The sequence below is a fragment of the Tripterygium wilfordii genome, chromosome 21 (assembly GCF_013401445.1).
Source record: "Tripterygium wilfordii isolate XIE 37 chromosome 21, ASM1340144v1, whole genome shotgun sequence".
Taxonomy (NCBI): Eukaryota; Viridiplantae; Streptophyta; class Magnoliopsida; order Celastrales; family Celastraceae; genus Tripterygium; species Tripterygium wilfordii.
The window spans coordinates 495,551-515,747 of NC_052252.1; the positions used below are offsets into that span (position 1 = coordinate 495,551).

General features: G+C 39.2%; 3 protein-coding genes across 4 annotated transcripts; 2 read left to right on the plus strand and 1 right to left on the minus strand.

The window, feature by feature from the left end:
* The first annotated feature begins 101 nt into the window (after window positions 1-101).
* Window positions 102-3,716, plus strand: LOC119988402 (cell division protein FtsZ homolog 1, chloroplastic-like). Its single transcript, XM_038833422.1, has 6 exons — window positions 102-496; window positions 819-918; window positions 1,095-1,324; window positions 2,331-2,498; window positions 2,722-2,955; window positions 3,242-3,716. Exons 1-6 carry the CDS (start codon window positions 218-220, stop codon window positions 3,509-3,511), a joined length of 1,281 nt encoding a protein of 426 aa, XP_038689350.1. The 5' UTR covers window positions 102-217; the 3' UTR covers window positions 3,512-3,716.
* Window positions 3,717-9,221: 5,505 nt separating this feature from the next.
* LOC119988306 (syntaxin-51-like) lies at window positions 9,222-12,420 on the minus strand. Of its 2 annotated transcripts, none has more exons than XM_038833292.1 (6): window positions 12,178-12,420; window positions 11,426-11,647; window positions 10,671-10,876; window positions 10,314-10,414; window positions 10,138-10,182; window positions 9,222-9,551 (listed from the first exon to the last, which is right to left on the minus strand). In XM_038833292.1, coding segments are annotated over exons 1-6 (708 nt in total). In that variant the 5' UTR covers window positions 12,180-12,420; the 3' UTR covers window positions 9,222-9,419. The 2 variants fall into 2 exon arrangements, with proteins under 2 accessions (XP_038689220.1, XP_038689221.1); XM_038833293.1 differs by having other exon boundaries at window positions 12,241-12,419.
* A 2,091-nt stretch (window positions 12,421-14,511) lies between these two features.
* On the plus strand, window positions 14,512-20,107 carry LOC119989109 (65-kDa microtubule-associated protein 1-like). Its single transcript, XM_038834427.1, has 10 exons — window positions 14,512-14,667; window positions 15,960-16,049; window positions 16,149-16,352; window positions 16,440-16,688; window positions 16,807-17,022; window positions 17,640-17,795; window positions 17,877-18,188; window positions 18,596-18,683; window positions 19,243-19,391; window positions 19,565-20,107. Exons 2-10 carry the CDS (start codon window positions 15,978-15,980, stop codon window positions 19,862-19,864), a joined length of 1,746 nt encoding a protein of 581 aa, XP_038690355.1. The 5' UTR covers window positions 14,512-14,667; window positions 15,960-15,977; the 3' UTR covers window positions 19,865-20,107.
* Window positions 20,108-20,197: the final 90 nt, after the last annotated feature.

Sequence of the window (20,197 nt, forward strand, 5' to 3'; positions counted from 1 at the left end):
ATAATAAAAGAATAAAAAAATTGCAAAACTAAAGGAATTAGTAAACGACACCGTTTCTAAAACATTGAACATCTTCCATCAATCTTCCACCTGCGTCTCTCCTTGAATTGCATATCCGTCAGAAATGAAATTAAAGTTGTTTTCTCTAAAACCCTAAAACCTCTCTCTCTCTCTCTCATTCTCGCTCAACATTTGCAGAGCTTCAACGTAAACGAAAATGTCGGCACTTCAACTTCAACTTAGAAACCCAAGCGAACTGCTATCGTCATCTTCTTCTGCGTCTTCATTTCAATACAAGTCACTTACACAATCTGTCCCTATCATAACATGTTTACCTGCCAACAATGAGCGAAGGAATGTCTATAGAAGACACCGTTCTGGGTCCTGGAGGGTGAGCTGTTCTTTTGCGCCGATGGAGTCCGCGAAGATAAAGGTGGTTGGTGTTGGCGGGGGCGGCAACAATGCTGTTAATCGGATGATTGGAGCAGGTTTGCATGTGGGTTTCTGAATTCTTATGTTCAAAGCGATTTTTTTTTCTCCTGAAATTGAAGGCTTTTTGGTTGTTTGCTTCATTGACCATTGTCGTCCTGCAGTTCGTGTATTTGTCTGGCAATTTCGTAATTAGGAGCAAAACACTATTACCGGATGCTTTATTTGCATCTTGCAACTCTGAAATCTGATTATGTTTGTTGGATGCTAAAATGATATAAAATGTTGGGACTTTTGTTTTCCTGGATTGAGACTTTTCCCCAAGATTATGTTGATTATATGGTTTTTCCTTACGTTTTTAAGTGATTAATTGCCTTGCTACTTGGTAGGGGGTGGATTTCTATGCAATAAATACGGATTCTCAGGCACTATTACAATCTGCTGCGGAGAACCCGCTTCAAATTGGAGAACTCTTGACTCGTGGTCTAGGTCTGGCTCTCTCCTTTCTGATCTTCAAATGCTTATTCTGCCATGTGCTCGAATGTTTAAATCTACAGATGTATGTTAATGCATGTAAAGTAGTATTAAATTAGTTTCTTAGTTTGTTGTTTTCATCATTGAGTCTGTATTGTTTCTTTGATTTGAATCACTTGATCAAGTTACAGGTACGGGAGGAAATCCACTTCTCGGGGAGCAAGCTGCAGAGGAATCGAAAGACACCATTGCGAATGCTCTTAAGGGTTCGGATCTTGTCTTCATAACAGCTGGTATGGGTGGTGGGACAGGTTCTGGTGCTGCCCCAGTTGTTGCTCAGATATCAAAGGAGGCAGGTTATCTGACTGTTGGCGTGGTTACCTATCCTTTCAGCTTTGAAGGACGTAAAAGATCTCTTCAGGCAGGTTTCATCTTGGTTTCTTATTCGACATTCTAAGATAGTAGTTGACTTGTTTGTTTATCACCCTTACTTTATTTAATGTATAGAATCTATAGATTTCCTGTTGCATTTTCCCAATTACCATTAGGATCTGCAATTCCATTGAGAAACTTCATGGAATGAAGGATGCATTATCGATTATATGTAAATAGGTTGTTGTATGATTACTGATTGGAAATGTGCATTAAATGACATGGATTTCAGAATCTTATGGTTGCTAGGATGCGAAGGCCAAACATTAGTTCGTGATTAGTCCTTAATCTATTGAATGCCTACTTGCTTCTTTTCTTTCCTTTTTTATTTAATAACTGTTTGCCTCTCGATTAATATTTTACTTCTTTTGTTAGTTTTCTAAAGGCAAACAGGATGCCTTTTTTTTTGTAGCGACTTTGCAATGCGTGTTCTAAAGGAGTGACTTATAGAGGGTTACAACAAATAATGCACTTTCTGTCTCAAAATTAGCTTGTAAGCAGTATAGGTTGGCTAAATTCTTCTTACCACTAGAAAGCTTGTTCACTATCTTGGTGACAATGAAATCTCCTGGACTAGAATAAAAGCAACATGGTGACTTTGCTGAGGAACTGCGATTTAACCTACAGCCCAATGGTGAAGCTTAACAATCTTCGAAAAGTTTATTTTATGAAGTATTGCATTCGTAGTATTATTATTATTAGTTTTTTTTCCTCTATCGTAATCAAATGCCTTAATCTTGGTCTCAGTTCTAGCACTGATATGAGATTGTAGGAGATTGCAAGTGTCTTGGATTCTTATGCACTTTTGTTTCTTAACAACAATATAATTTATCTGATGTCTGTGAGACAATAAATCTGATTCCATTATTATTAACTGTGAATTAGACCATGGGATATGCAATTTTCAAGCTTGTGCATTTTTATGTGGTGCAATATTTGTAATTTAACAGATTCTGATGGTGCAATAATTGGGTTATTAATTTTCATGCTTACAGGCTTTGGAGGCTATTGAAAAGTTACAAAAGAATGTTGATACTCTAATAGTGATACCCAATGATCGTTTGCTTGATATTGCTGATGAGCAAACACCACTTCAAGATGCTTTTCTACTTGCAGATGATGTTTTACGCCAAGGGGTGCAAGGAATTTCAGACATAATCACGGTAGGGAGTGCCATGACTTGTGACACAGTAACAAAGTAACAATGTCTCATTTGTCTTGGTCATTGCATGAACTCTTTTAAATTCTAATGCACTTTTGAGTTTGTCATTTGGGCCTACTCAGGGATAGCTATTCACTTGGCTATGCCAATGGGTTCCATCTTTCAATTTTTTTACTTTCAGAACGCAAGTTCCTTTCAGATTCCTTATGTTTCTTTTTTCTCAGATACCTGGACTGGTCAATGTGGATTTTGCCGATGTAAAGGCAGTAATGAAAGATTCTGGAACTGCAATGCTTGGGGTAGGGGTTTCCTCCAGCAAAAATCGTGCAGTAGAAGCAGCTGAACAAGCAACATTGGCTCCCCTAATTGGATCGTCAATCCAGTCTGCTACTGGAGTAGTATATAACATTACTGGAGGAAAGGACATAACCTTGCAGGAAGTAAATAGAGTTTCTCAGGTACTTTCGTTTTCTTATTTGCAGATCAAAACTGAGTTTTAAATGTCATATTGCATAAATATAAGCCCGATTTTGGTGGAATTATGGCAAATTGAAAATAAAAAAACCCCCAATTACTGTAGTCATACAATGAAATCTCATAAAAGTAATAATCCTTGGTAAGTGACATAAAAAAGGCCAATACTTAGTTCACAAAGACTCAGAGGTGGTGCATTGCAGTGAGTTTTCTTGACAATCATTGCAACAGGCTGCAGCTAACATATGTGTACTTAACAAAAAATTTCAGGTTGTGACAAGTTTGGCAGATCCTGCTGCTAACATAATATTTGGGGCTGTTGTGGATGACCGATATAACGGAGAAATTCATGTGACAATCATTGCGACAGGCTTCTCGCAGTCATTTCAGAAGACACTTCTAACAGACCCAAAGGCAGCAAGATTGCAAGATAAAGCAGCCGGGGGTCAAGCTAGTAATGGAATACCCCTCCCCCTCAAGTCCCAAACCTCACCTTCAACTGTCCCGTCCAGACCGTCCCAACGGAGACTCTTCTTCTGATTTCGTTCCTCATTTTCGTTGATTGGCCGTGTAACGATCTTTAAGCTAAGTTACATCAGATGTAATTTTTTGCTGTGCTTGTTTAATTTGTGTGTTATGATCTTCAATCTATTGTCATGAACAACAATTATGCCCTAGAAAACTAGTATCATTTATATTGTGAATATACTCATTGGTTATCAATGTAACATGCTAATGACCATCAGACTCGTGTGCATGAAGACAAACTTGGACATGAGTATAAATTTGTGTCGTCAGTCTCGCCTGTGCATTGATGGCAAGTTTGGCCAAAGGCCAAGTCGCCAAAGTGCAAGACAAACTTCAAAATTACGGAAGATTGTTATTGTTCTTAATATCCATTCCATATCTTATTTTCTATGTTAACTTACATACAACACTAAACTGTCTAGTATATTGTCGGACAAGTATGCACACTGACTAAACTACCCTCATATATTCTAACACTCCCCCTCAAGTTGGAGCATAGATGTCAATCATGCCCAACTTGTTACAAATATTAGTTATCCGACTCCCTGGTAAAGCTTTAGTAAATACATCGGCTATTTGATCTCCGGTTTTGACATGTGTAAGACGAACTATTCCTTGTTGGAGTTTCTCTCGAATGAAATGACAGTCAACCTCGATATGTTTTGTACGTTCATGAAACACTGAATTAGAAGCAATGTGAATTGCTGCTTGATTATCACACCACAATTGCATAGGAGTTGAGTCCTTCATACCAATCTCCTCAAGTAAGTGACGAACCCACATAAGTTCACAAATAGACTGAGCAATGGCTCTATACTCAGACTCTGCACTCGATTTTGCAACCACACTTTGCTTCTTACTTTTCCAGGATATCAAATTTCCACCAACGAAGACACAATAACCTGTAGTAGACCGTCTGTCTATAGGACATCCTGCCCAATCAGCATCAGAGAATCCTTCCACTCCAATGTTCTTGTGATCTTTATAAACAACACCACGACCCGTTCCTTCCACTCTCACGTGACCATGATCCTTATATACAATACCCCGACCTGGCGCACCTTTAAGGTACTTCAGAATGTGAACAACAGCATCCCAGTGAGATGTCCGAGGGGATGACATAAATTGACTAACCACACTTACTGGGAAAGCAATGTCTGGACGCGTCACTGTAAGGTAATTAAGTTTCCCAACCAATCGCCTATACTGTTCTGGATCAACAAGTAGAACACCATCTTCGGTAGTTTGTTTCACATTAGGCACCATAGGTGCCTCACATGGTTTAGTATCAGTCAAACCTGTCTCATTGAGGATATCAAGTACATATTTCCTCTGAGATAGAAAGACACCTTGCTTACTACGTGACACTTCAATACCCAAGAAATATCTGAGAGGTCCAAGATCCTTTGTTTGAAATTTGATGTGAAGAAAGGACTTGAGAGTAGTAATACCCATACTATCACTTCCAGTAATCACAATATCATCAACATAGACCACCAACAATATACACCCTGACTTAGATTGTCTGTAGAAAACAGAATGATCAAGAGCACTCCGGCACAACCCAAACTCAATCACCACTTCACTAAATCTACCAAACCAAGCGCGAGGAGACTGTTTTAACCCATATAAAGATTTCCTAAGAAAACACACTTTCCCAGACTCCCCCTGAGCAACAAACCCAGGTGGTTGCTCCATGTAGACCTCTTCAACCAGATCACCATGCAAAAAGGCATTCTTGACATCTAACTGATGTAAAGGCCAATGATAGGTGGCAGCAAGGGAGATAAATAAGCGAATAGAAGCAATCTTGGCAACAGGAGAGAATGTCTCTAAGTAATCAACACCATAAGTCTGAGCATATCCCTTGGCCACTAACCGGGCCTTTAAGCGAGCCACAGAACCGTCAGGGTTCACTTTAACAGTGAAAACCCACTTACATCCAATAGCATGTTTGCCTACTGGGAGAGAAATAAGATTCCAAGTACCATTCTCCTTAAGGGCAAACATCTCATCGTCCATTGCCTGCCGCCACCCAGAATGAGAAAGAGCCTCTGAAATAGACTTAGGAACAGTAACAGAGTCGAGGGAAGAAATAGTTGACCGTGAAACAAGAGATAGATCATGATAAGAAACAAACGAAGAAAGAGGATAGGTACAAGAACGTTTACCTTTACGAAGAGCAATAGGTAAATCAAGACTAGCATCAGGAGCGAGAGGACTCGGATCTGGAGATGAAGAGGCCGGGAGAGACGGAGTGTCTTGGTCTGTAGTAGGTGCCACAGGAGAATCCACTGGAGGTACCGAGGAATGATGCCAGCTATGTCGAGAATAGGTTTGAGTGATAGGGGGACGAGAAGACGCACAAGGAGAATCAGGTTCAGAAATGCGGTAGACAAGGAACTCATCCGCGGGAGCAAACGAAGATGCAAAGGAACCACTAACAAATGGAGTAGATTCAAAAAATGTAACATCAGCAGAAATTAAGTATCGACCTAGGTCAGGAGAGAAACAACGATACCCTTTTTGGTGACGAGAGTATCCCAAAAAGACACATTTGAGAGACCGTGGGTCAAGTTTAGTAACCTTAGGGCGGACATCCTGCACAAAGCACACACAACCAAAGATACGTGGAGGAAGATAGAAAAGAGGTTTAGAGGGAAACAGAGCCAAATAAGGAATATTACCATTAAGAATCGAAGAGGGCATACGATTGATTAAATAGCATGCAGTATGAACAGCATCAGCCCAAAATACCTTAGACACTTTCATATGAAACAACAAAGCCCTGGCAACTTCCATCAAATGACGATTCTTCCTTTCAGCCACCCCATTTTGTTGTGGGGTGACGACACAAGATGACTGATGAATAATGCCATTATGAACAAGATAAGAAGAAAGAGAGTGAGAAAAATACTCTTTGGCATTGTCACTACGTAGAATCCGAATAAAGCCATTATTTTGAGTTTTAACCTCAGCATGAAAAGCACAAAATATGGAATATAACTCAGAACGATTTTTCATTAAATATAACCAAGTCACCCGAGTAAAATCGTCAACAAAAATAACAAAATAACGAAAGCCAGACTGAGACACAACAGGACAGGGACCCCAAATATCTGAATGAATCAACTCAAAGGGGGACGCAGCCCGTTTATGAATTCTAGGAATGTAAGATATGCGATGGTGTTTGGCAAATTGACATGCCTCACACTCTAACTGAGACACTGAACTGAAAGAAGGACAAAGATGCTTCAAAACATTTAATGAAGGATGACCAAACCGATAATGTAACTGATGAAATGAGGTAGCACTAGTAGAAGCTACTGGCCGTGGCACCGGTGAAAAATCAGCAGCAAGAACGTACAGACCATTGGACAAGCGACCTCTACCAATAACCTTCTTCGTCTCCAGATCCTGAAACAGGCAGTAATCAGGGAAGAAGTGAACAGAACAATGCAATACACTAGTGATTCGACTGACAGATAAAAGGTTAAACGGAAAATGAGGTAAGCACAAAACAGAGGAGAGAGATAAAGTGGAGGTGGGTGTGGCTATACCACTACCAAGCACAGGAACATTAGAACCATCTGCTAGAGTGACATTTGGTAGAGTGGGGGATGACTGAAATGAAGATAGAATACCTTTATTGCTAGTCATGTGATCGGTGGCTCCGGAGTCAATGACCCAATCACCGACGGACGAAGAAAGACATGCAGTTGGATTACCTGACTGAACAAGCGTGGCAGCAGACTGGGTAGCTTGAAATTGAGTAAACTGAGCATATTCATCAGCCGAAATCAGAATGTGGCCATTCGGTTTGGGTGCTCCAGTAGGAGTAGGCAAGAGACCCTCCTGAGTGGCAGCATGTGCAAATCGCGGAGATATAGATGGTTTACCATTCAGTTTCCAACAATTCTTTTTCAAATGACCTTGCTCTCCGCAGTAATAACATATCCTGAAACCTCCACGTCCTCCATTATCCCGACCACCACCACGAACTCCTCGACCACCATTACGACCACCCCTATTACCACCAACAGAAGGTGTCCACCCCAATAAAGCAGAGATATCACCGGAAACAACAGATACGCCAGCAGTGTCTTTACTAGAATCCTTGCAAACTTTACGCAACCGAGAGAATGCTTCAGCCAAGGAAGGTAACTCTGAATCAGTAAGCAATTGAGTACGAGCAATCTCATACTGTGACTCCAAACCAGCCAGAAAGCACTGAACAGCTACCTCTTCCTGTTGTGCTTGCATTTTCTTCACATCAGCAGTAATAGGATATAAAGTCCTCATCTCTTCAAATTTTGTTTTGAAGTCTGTGTAATATTCAAGTAAAGGTCGTCCCTTCTGGTCTGCACGGTAAACCCCAGATAGGAGTTCATGAACATGAAACAAATTTTGTTTACTAGAATACAACGATTCTAAGTATTGCCACATCTCTTTGACAGTATCACAATGCCCAATCATATCATCAACAGAATTCTCCATAGTATTTTGAATTAAAGTGAAAAGTTTATCATCTTCCTTTTGCCACTGCACCTTGGCCTTTTGCTCAACTGGTGCATCCTCGGTCAAGTGTTGTTCCATATCAATACTTGAAAGATACCTCCTAATGACTCGTTTCCAGTTACCATAATTGGTGCCATTTAATTTTCTGTCTGTTATTCTATACGAGGTTGGGATGATCTCTGTAATAGCCTTCTTTTCACTAGTTTCAGCCATGGTTCACACAGAATCAATCAAACACTTCTCACCCACACAAAATAATCTTCACCACCAGAACTGAGAATTACCCACCGGTTAGCAAAGAGTACGCGCACAATGATCTCACACAATAAATTATAGCATCACAAAAGAAACACGAAGCAGGATTGCAAATCAGAAACCAGAGAATCAAACCTCTTCGGCTAAACCAGAGAAACCAGAGAAAGTTCACTGTCTTCGGCTAAACCAGAGAAACCAGATAAAGTTCACTGAGCTGAGAATTGCCCACCAGAAAATTCACCGAAGCAGAAGCAGATCAGAGAGAACAGAGTGTACTGAAGCGGACGAAGTTCCAGAAGCTCGCGAATGAAGCTCGCGACAAACCAGATCGAGACAGAGCAGACCAGAAGCTCGCGAATGAAGCTCGCGACAAACCAGATCGAGACAGAGCAGACCAGAAGCTTGCGAATTAAGCTCGCGACAAACCAGATCAAGGTTGCTGGAGAAACAAAGCTCGCGGTAGACAAGGCTCGCGACCGAGAGACAAACCCTAGATTCAAAGCAGCTCGGGACAGACGAAGCTCGTGACAGATACACGAAACAGCTAGAAGCTCAATGACGAAGCTCGCAGCAGAGAGACGAAATAGCTAGAGGCTCGAAGACTGCCACCACAATCGATCCCTGTGTTCGACCACCGCCTATGCTCCGATACCATGTTCTTAATATCCATTCCATATCTTATTTTCTATGTTAACTTACATACAACACTAAACTGTCTAGTATATTGTCGGACAAGTATGCACACTGACTAAACTACCCTCATATATTCTAACAGTTATATACATCCATTCGGGGTGAGTTTTGGAAAATTCCCCTGGATTGGGAGATCATTGAATAACAGATTCTGAATTGGTTTACAAAAAAGTTGGACCTTCCATTCACTTCTAAGGAAACCAAGGCTTAATTGGGAATTTACATATTTTCCTGATAGAGTGAAAGAGAAAGGAAGATGACAAATCAAATGGTGCATATAGATTGCTTATAGATTTACATTTGCCGCTGAACAGCTCAGTATTCACACTTTCACTCAAGACACCCAAAGAAAATGAAGGCAACAGAATGTTTCAAACACAGTTCCAGGAAGAATGAAAGTCATTCATCACACAAAACAAACATATCCGAGGCATGATGGTTTTATCTTGCGGTATTACAAGTATTTGACAAGTAGATAAATGGCGACAACTAGAATGACGATCCCAACAACTCCCAGCAGCAGGGACATGCAGGAGCAACCGCCTTTGGTGCGCTTATTCAGAACTGCCAGAGTCTTCTGTACTCGCTGTTATAGAAAGAAAGCACGGGTGTGAATACAAAGCCGAGCACAATAAAAAGCTATGAATTAAAATGGAGGGAATAAATTCATCATATCGCCTAAGGCCTACTAACAGCGCTGTCAGTGATGTGTATACTTAATTAACAGCAAAACAAGTAATGCACAGGAACTGATCTAGCATATGGAACCAATAGGATCTACTAGATCACAAATTCTCCCAATACGATCTCATTCAGGCATTCTTGATAAATTTGTATTCCATTATAGAATAAACATCGAGCAAGCTCATCACCACACATTGAACAGTTTTCACCGAATGAGGTTCCATATGCTTGTAAGAAACTTACAGAGTAAATTCATGCATTTACCCAAGAATGGGCTTATAGAAATTAACTTCTATGATGAAAACAAGGGAAATACCCGTAAACGAGAGTCTGTAACATCCACATGTTCATCCAACAACGCACACATTGTCCAGTTTTCACCGAACGAGGTTCCATATGCTTGTGAGAAACTTACACAGTAAATTCATGCATTTACCCAAGAATGGGGTTATAGTAATTAACTTCTATGATGAAAACAAGGTAAATACCCGTAAACGAGAGTCTGTAACATCCACATGTTCATCCAAGTCATCCTGCATGGGACAAAAGCAAGAACGTTGTTAGAGAAACTCAGTAGATTATTACACAAAGAAGCATCTTTTTATTCCAAAGTCAAAGACAAAAAGGAGAAAATGTCAAATGAAACGGTACATAGCAAACATACAATTAGTCGGGTATGAAGGTCAAGCTCTTCATTGACTGCCAAAGCAATGTGCTTCGTGCTTGTCACTGTTTGCTCCAACTTCTCAAGGCCCTCATCTTGTTCTGCATCGAATGCATACAAACATGAAATTTATCTGGATAAGTTAACCAGTGCCAGAAAAGAAGATTTAATAGATATCCATGAAAAGAGCAAATACTCCACAAAATCTAGCATTTGAATATTTTGTCTATGTATAACACATATGATGAAAGCCATTTGCTTGTTATATGACGAGATCAAAATTATATTACAAAACTGTTTAGCATGTCAAGAATATCAATTACAAGTTTACAACCTCATTAAGTCATAGAAACTTGCCTTTCATTATCTGTCGTTGCAGACCAACTACGCCATAGTTGTCCAAACCAGTTGTTCTAGTCATAGCATCGGCTGGCTTTATTTCTGGGCCAAGCAAACTGTCCCTGTTGGCAAAGTTCGACATGTTCAACGCGGAAGCCATTTGATTCACTTTCGACCTCATATTTGCAACCATATCCTTGCGACGATTCATCTCTTTTTCTGATCTGTGTGCCAGTATCAGTCAAATCAACAAACTTCATTTAACAAACAAACAACAAATTTGCAACATAAAACGTTTTCGCACATTCATTAGGTTTCATCACTTGAAAATTTGCATGGAAAAATAGATGCAATGTCAAATGAGCTAATATGAAGCGCTAGTCTAACCAAACTAAGAAACAAATCAACAGAATGAGAGGAATGGTGAACTTGTCCTTTCCAATATTTTAAGTCACACAAAATTGAGCCCAGACACTTACTCAAGTCATTTAAACTTATAGGACTAACATTTTTAAACAGAACAGTACGTTGTCAAGATAACTTTTTCCTTCCAATCTCATGACATGACCGCTATTTCTTTCTTCTCACTACTGCCATAGTTTCCGCATTGCTTACATTTTAAGTATGGTTGGTAATAGCATCAAATAAAGTAATGGCAAGGCTTAAAAGAGAATAACAATGAGCAAAGTTGAGATAAAGATCAATTAAACAAAAGTATAGAAGAGATGAGTAGCAAGAAAAAATCTCTGTGACTCGAAAGTAATGTTACTCACAAGGGCTTGCCAGTAGGCCTTGACAAAAGGTTCGGTAAGCTATCAAGTCTTGTACCCAATATTGTAATTTTCCTCCTTATTGCTGAAGCATGACGCTGGATCTCCGGACCAGATCCAGGCATAGAACTATGCTCCGATATCATACTATTGATATCATCTGTAAGCTTTACAGCCTCATTGTACTCTTTCATCCATGAATCCGACGAAGCAGCCATTTTTGACCTGATTGCACATTAAGACTCATCAACAGCAAATCCAACTATCTTACGTGCTCAAAATCAGTTACTACACATTAACAGAGCTTACTAAAAGTTAAAAACCATGAGCCTCACAGCCATTAAAACTCCCCACTCATCCTAAAAGATTCGTTTTAAACAGTGTCCTGTAAATTGATCCTAAAAAAAGCAACAATGAACACAATTTTAAAGGCGAGTATGTTTAACTACAAACTGAAGCCAAAATTCATAGACAAAACAGTACCCAAAACCTCAATTGTCATATTTTTCTATCAATGACTCTTAAAGAACGTAAATTCAGCAACAATATTAAAAATCCAGCTCCAAAAAATAATGATCCGAAGAACAGATTGTAACAGTCAAAAACCCTAAAATTAGCGATTTTGCACACAAAAACACCGGTAAATCAAACAATCAGAATACTCCTAACGCATACATACATCATCAAAGCAACAGATTAAAGTGCGTAAAGTCAAATTAACGAGAAAAGATTCGAAATTTAACGATCGCGCTTACATTGAATTAAGATCGGGATTCGAATTAAAACCGAAAGGAACAGGAGGGAATGAAAGACTTCACCTTTTTCTTTGGTGGTATTAGCGCGTCTGTTTGATACGAAAGAAAGTATGAATGCCCGATCGTGATGTGGGAAACGCCGTCGTTTTGACGCGCGCTTTTGTTTCGACTTCTGCTAGGAGACGACCACGGCGACCAGCAAACACGGCATTGCTTGTCCGTTCCCGGCGTCCTCTCCTTTTATTAAAAAAGTAGTATAAACTATAAACCACTCGCCAACGACGTCGTACGGGGTGCATCATTAGATGATCAAAAACAAAAAAGGTCGAACCACAGGACTATAAGCCCCGTTCAGTAGGCCCAATGGGCCGTGTGAATGACTGTGTTGTCGGCCAAGATTCCTTCATCGAAATTCTAAGCTCCACACTTGTCTCAGCCTATTATTGAATTCCAAATCAAGGATAACTCGTTTCCGAGCCTGCATCTCTGCATGGACGGCCCGGGGACTTTCCTGGGCCCACCCAGCCAAACGACAGGGAAGCGGGCCCATTCACACCATCCTGTGATTCATGTCTTTCCGTACTCCAACTCAAACAATTTATACAGCTATACGCTTCTATTTTGTAGCGATGTGGGATTTTTCATTGAGTTGGAGTCCCCATGAAGAATCAACCATGCTGTAGATATTGAGCAAAACTTCAGTTGTTTGGTTACTTGGTCGAGTTTATGGGGAATTTGTTGGTAGTCTTGGATTATATATAATCATATGTACCAGCCAAGAAGGCTTGTGGTATACAAATTGAAGCGGCAGCAAGGTAAGAAAGAATGGAATTTTCCTTTCAAAAAAGGTAAGAAAGAATGGGTTAGAGTGAAAGTTTAGGCAACATTAATGCAATATACTCGTGTCTGATAGAAGGTTGACGATCCATATCAGTCTCAAGTAGGGAGACTAATAGTAGAGAGTGTCATTTAATCATTATGTCATGGATCACTGAATTATTTCCCGTGTAGCGCTCGGCTCTAGCAAATGAGGCCACAAGTTTCTACAATGTCAAGTTTGGTGGTGTTGGATGAGTTATTGATGGCGAAGAGACTAAGTCTTTTATCCCATATCGTCGAGAGGAATGTATCAATTACATAATATAATAATAGGAAAACTTTCAAACCAATAACAAATGTCTTTTATGAGCTCAAACTAACTAGTATGAGTTGGTGTTGGACATAGGAAGACAAAATCGTGCATGCCATTATGGACTTACCAAAGTAGAAAAAGTGTTACTAATATGAATGCGTGCAATTATAATGTAGCTCAATGGTAGAGGAGCCGGACTGGTCATTTGTTCTAATCCTACCGGGAGAGATTTGCCTAGATACACGATTATTATTGGTCACTAGATGATTACATTAATTTATGTAGGTAGCCTACGTAGGAGGCATAAGCAATGTACAACTTTATTGAAATTTGGTGAATAAAGAGTTGGAATTAATAATGTAAGAATGCAGAATACATGTGATGGCTTTTTTGGATGGTTCAATGCTCCCAACACAAATCCTATACAAATCTCCCTGTCTAGGGCCACATGAAACAATGACCTACATTGTTGCCCTAATTTGTCCCTCTCTTGGTTACTTTGACATGTCCAATAAAAGTCTAGCATCACATCAAAACATTATAAATAACTAAAAAAACATAAATATTTATTACGATAGCTGCTTATATATGTGTGTGTATATATATATAGATAAGAGATCGTGCATGGTGTTGCACACCTAGCAATGATTAAAACCTTTTGTTGGGTTTTCTCTCAACAAACATTTGTTTAAAACACCTCTTATATCTTTCTTTGCATCACAAATTATTTGCCCTTTCAATCCAATTCAACCACAACTACTTTGGTGATGACTTAGTGGTGAATTTCTCTCGAGCAAAATCATATAGACTCAAGAGGTATTAAGTTCGATTCTCCCTAAAATCAATATAATTTATCGTTACGCACTAGTTTTGACCTAATTTAATTGTCAGTTGTAGAACTTATGTGTTCAAAAGATAAACTTATATGATGTCATTGACTTTGGTCTAATTTAATCGTCCGTGTAAAACTTCCTTTGTGTCAAAAAAAATTTTATATGGTGTGATACTCGATCGATTTAGAAAGATAAATAAATAGCGTAATAATTTTATCATCATGAATAAATCAATTTACAAACAAGAAAATTTGCTTGCATTCCATCACTGACAGTGTCAGCTTCGTAAATAACCCTGAAAACACGGGCAGTAGTATATCAGCGTTGCGACGTCTGAGACTCTGATGACCATTAGATATGGTATACAAGGGCCCTACAATCCATGTCTCTCTCTCTGTCTCTCTGTAATCTACTTGCTCCTCTGTCCTTCATTTTCCTCACTGAGATACAGAGCAAGCTAAGCTTTAGAAGCTTAGATCTGACTACCACAAACCCCATAAATCATCACCTTCAAGGACGATTAAGGTAAGAAATTCCTTGTCTCTTATCACATTTTTGCTTTTAAAGTTTATTCCTTGTTTGGCTGCAAGTGTAATGTAGAAGTAGAACTCTCTCCCCTGATCTCATCGTAATGGTTGTACCGATTTGGGATTGAGAGAGATCTGGGTGTTATGGAGCTGTTCTTGTACTTGATGGAGTGAATGTACAGTATGTGGTTAGTAATGGTATATACATTTTTTGCTGAAATGGGGGTTTTGGGTTGATTAGTGCTTTGAATGTGAAGTTAATTTAATGTGATTTTGATTCTGGGAATTAGTGAATACATGTTTGTTTGAAAAGTTAAGATTTTTCTCGCTGATGCTATTTCGGTGTTACAATGCTATGTCACGAATTGGTTTTGTAATTTGGTTCATTAAGGTTCATTTTGGTTGGTGTGGGATTGAAAGATATTAAATATGCTGGGGTCAAGCAGGATAAGTTCACTTGCTATTGATGCTCATTTTTGTAAGGGTTAGAGCTAATGAACATTGTGATTAGTGTTTATACTTGGCTAATTGGATTTGTTTTAGTGAATAAGCCAATAAGGTAAGGGTCCTTTTGGTTGATGAGATATCGTGTCAGAAAATATTTACCTATATTAAAGGAGTATGGTATTGTGGGTTGATGAGAATGAAATGATTCTACGATTGGTTGCAAAGGTGAAAGCAAAGAAGGGAGAGAGGGCTGTTAAGTATAAGAGTTTAAGTGGTTTCGTTTTTGTGTCATTTGCGCATCTACTAGGTGGAGAATCAATTTAGGTCAATTTTGTTTCTCAGGCCAGCTGAGGGTGACATTATAAGACGTGGCAATTAGAAATTTGGTTTTCTGACATTCTAATGTTTCCTCCGAAGCAATATCAAAAATTTGACGAAGACTAACTTAAAGAAGGATTAGGTGACAGTAGTGCTGAACATATTCACTTACCATCTATATGCTTAATCTGATTCCCTGTAGCTCCTGTAAACGATGGCGTGGGATTTACTGGAACTTGAATAGCTATTTAAGTATACCTTCCTTTGTTTGATGCGTTTTGTATGTTCTTTTTTGCTCTTTGTTTGGAACTTTTTACTGTCCAGTTAGTCTTTATACAATTGATTCTGAGAGTTGTGCTTGTTTTACTGCACTGTTGAAGTGTGCTTTCTTTCTGGTCAATAGGATGCATGCATTTGGGTCTATTTTCCTGGATTGTGGGTTTTACATTACTCTGGAAAATATATATACACATACATAAAAAGCATGGACTGGTGTTTAAGCAGTCTCTATTTTTGCATGGGTAGGTTGCAGCATCAACGTGAATGTCGGTTACAGAGGCTCAAAACCCTCTTCTTGGAGAAACCACTTGTGGTTCACTCCTGCAAAAACTTCAGGTAACTCATGTCCTGAGGTTTCTTTTTATTTTACTATGTCCTGTCACTTCTTTTGCCCCATTCATTAAATATGACCTTAGTGTCTGTAATCTGCTGTAGGAAATCTGGGATGAGGTTGGTGAGAGTGATGAGGAACGGGACAAGATGCTTCTTCAAATAGAGCAAGAGTGCTTGGATGTTTACAAGAAGAAAGTTGAGCAGGCTGCTAAGTCTAGGGCGCAGCTCCTTCAGGCCCTTTCAGATGCCACACTTGAGCTCTCCAGCCTTTTATCGGCTCTTGGAGAGAAAAGTTTTGTTGGAATTGTGAGTATTTATGTGCATCCTCCTTCTTAGTTTTCCCTAGATACATAAAACTGGATTGCTCACTTTTTTTTTTCCTTCTTATTTCAGCCTGAGAAGACTTCAGGAACAATCAAAGAACAACTAGCAGCTATAGCACCAGCACTTGAACAGCTTTGGAAGCAGAAGGAAGAAAGAGTGAAAGAGTTTTCAGATGTACAGTCTCAGATCCAAAAAATATGTGGAGAAATTGCTGGAAGCTTGAACATAAGTGAGAACCCTGCAGTAGACGAGTCTGACCTATCCCTGAAGAAGTTGGATGAATATCATTCCCAACTTCAGGAACTTCAAAAGGAAAAGGTAAAGCTCTCTTTTTTCTTGGTTGACTTTTTATTAGTAAATGGAATGACCATGGCGTCTAAATGATAATTTTAGACTTTTAGTTTATCACCACTAATTATTATTCTTGAATTGGCAGAGTGATAGGTTGCACAAGGTGCTCGAATTTGTAAGCACTGTGCATGATCTTTGTGCTGTGCTTGGGATGGACTTCTACTGCACCGTAACTGATGTTCACCCAAGCTTAAATGACTCTACTGGTGTGCAATCCAAAAGCATTAGCAATGAGACGCTATCTAGGTTGGCCAAGACGGTCTTGGCATTACAAGAAGATAAGAAGCTGAGGCTTCACAAGGTACACTAGCAATATGTCTTCTTTACTTTTAGAAGAATCTATGTGAATTACTTTGCTTTGTAATTTACTTCTTTGATTGATGGCCTTATATTTCCACAGAATTTGAAGTATCTAGAAGACTGCCTGTTCGGATATTTTTGGCTATCATTAAGCACATGAGATCATGCTTGTACTTTTTGTGTGTAGAGGAAGAGGGTTGTTGTGAAGAACACATCACTAAATTTGTAGTGAAAAAAGTGTTTCCCTCTCTGCTCTTCCACAACTCGCTTTCTTGATATTGATGTAGCTTCTTGTAAATCAGAACGTTATCAGATAAACAAATCTGAACTTCTGGACAAGTTTCTTGTGAGAGAATTTGAACTCATGTTTCTCACGACTGAGAAAACTTTGTTTCTATATTGTGCCTTTACTTCTGTGCACTCGTGATTTTGCATGTAATTCGTTATCTCATTGAGATGATCTCTAGTTTCCATTCTGCATATAACATCATAGATTTGGTCTAAGATGCAACACTTAGGAATGCCTACACACACACACACACACACACACAAATGGTCATCTCTTCCCACCTGATTCAGCAATTTTAATAAACTATCGCTGCTTGTTCTCTTTTCCAGCTTCAAGAGTTAGCAACTCAGTTAATTGATCTGTGGAATCTGATGGATACCCCCATTGAGGAAAGGAGACTTTTCGACCATGTTACGTGTAATATATCGACCTCAATCGATGAAGTAACTGTCCCTGGGGCTCTTGCACTGGATCTGATTGAGCAGGTATTATAGTTTCGCCACCTATGGAACTACAGATTTTTAGTTTTGGCACTATTTGCTCATTTTCTTCTTTCTGCAATTAAGGCTGAGGTTGAAGTTGAAAGACTTGATCAACTCAAGGCAAGCAGGATGAAGGAAATTGCTTTCAAAAGGCAAGGTGAAGTTGAAGAGATATTTGCCCATGCTCACATTGAAATTGATCCAGAGGCAGCTCGAGAAAAGATTATGGAACTAATTGATTCTGGGAGTGTTGAGCCTACTGAGTTACTGGCTGACATGGATAATCAGATCGCAAAGGCAAAAGAAGAAGCTCTTAGCAGAAAAGATATTTTGGACAAAGTTGAGAAATGGATGTTAGCCTGTGAAGAAGAGAGTTGGCTTGAAGACTATAATAGGGTAATTGTCTCCTGAATGTGCATATTTTATGTTTTATGCTAGCGTTCTTTTCTTTGGTCTCTCTCTCTCTAATTAGTGAAAAGAGCTGGTAACTTTTTGTATAACCAGATTTTTTAGAGAGCAAGACAAAGCATCTTTTAATCAAATGTGCTTCAAACATTCAACCATCTTATCTCAACCAAGCCAACAAACCATTGAAAGATTCCTTAATTATGTCCTTTCTTTTGTGTAGTCATACTACTATTGCGAAGGTACTGGACTAAATTTAGCTGAGCATCAGGACTACTTCAATCAAGGAAGTTAGCGTATCATAAAGGATATACATATATATCTTTTCATTCATACTAGCTTATTAGTTAGTACAATTGATTTTGGCACTTGTACCTGACATTGGCTTCCTGAAATAGGATGAAAACAGGTACAATGCTAGTAGAGGTGCACATCTTAATCTCAAGCGTGCGGAGAAAGCTCGGGTTCTGGTGAACAAAATTCCAGGTATGTAATACTAGGAGGGACACCTCTGCTATGATGACCTGCGTTAATATTGAAAGTTTTCATTCACATATTGTCTTGCAATATATGTGTGTATCCTTTGGTAGTTAGGATATTCAGTTGGTAAGCATAAGTCATTCTCTACATGAAGTATATTAATCATTCTAAAACCATTTGCACCATTTGTTTTACACCTTTTCAGGTTGATTTTAAGCGATGTCATGCACATGAAGAGTCTTTCAGAGTTACAAAAGCCAAAAATAAGATTGAATTGACAAAAGTGGTGGTTGATTTAATCCACAATGGATCACTTTTAATTACCTGGTTTCCATGATGGCATTTGTACAACTTTCCATTTTCATTGAAACTACCATATGTGGTACTAAATATAAGCATAAACTCCTAAATTACTGAGTTTGTTTTCCAATATCGGTCGATGAATTTATGCATGAAGCCTTTAAATGGACGTTAAATGAAAAAGAATAGTCCGTGCATGCAAGCTCAACATAATTGCATTGTTTGGTTATAATGTATGGTATTGACAGTTCATCTGGGCATGCAGCTATGGTTGAAACCTTGGTTGCCAAAACGCGGGCTTGGGAAGAAGAACGAGAGATACAATTTGCTTACGATGGGGTTCCTCTCCTTGCAATGCTAGATGAATATGCCATGCTCAGGCATGAACGAGAAGAAGAGAAGCGGAGGATGAGGGTAAGTCTTAGAATTGTTGAGCTAGATGGGTTTTAGAGCGTGCAATAAAGCTTAAATCTTGAAACCATCCAAGATTGGCAATTGGCCGATGCAAGATTTGGTATTCAAGAATCATGGTTGTTTTTCTATTTTATTTCTCTGGTACTAAATGTGATCATCTTTGGACCAAACAGGATCAAAAGAGGTACAGTGAACTGCAAAACACAGAACAAGAAGCGATTTTCGGCTCACGACCTAGTCCTGCCAGACCAGTTGGCACCAAGAAGGTAGTGGGCCCTCGCGCAAATGGTGGTACCAATGGAACTCCCAGCAGACGCCTATCACTGAATGCTCATCAAAACGGAAGCAGGTCCACAACCAAAGATGGGAAGAGAGATAACAGGCCAGCTGCTCCTGTCAACTACGTTGCCATATCGAAAGAGGATGCTGCATCCCATATTTTCGGTACTGACCCCGTTCCTGCATCGCCATAAAAATAATCAGTAATTAGAGTGAGGACGAGAACTGTAATGTAGGTTTGCGGCTGGGATATTACTTGGTCCTGTTGTAGGGGATATATAGTCAAGGGATCTATGAGTAAACTGTTTGTAGTTGTGTATGTTATATTGGCGTTTGGTTTTAATTCTGCAGAACAATCCTTTCACCAAAACTTTTGCTCATAGTTTTCAGTTGTTCATTTGTCAAATCATTATAATATGCTTCATTCCTATGCTGTATTGTTTTGGGTTTCATTTATTTCTTTTTCTGCAAAAACAATTGCACTGGAAGAAGAAATAGTTACCTAGAATACATTCCTTGTGGCATTA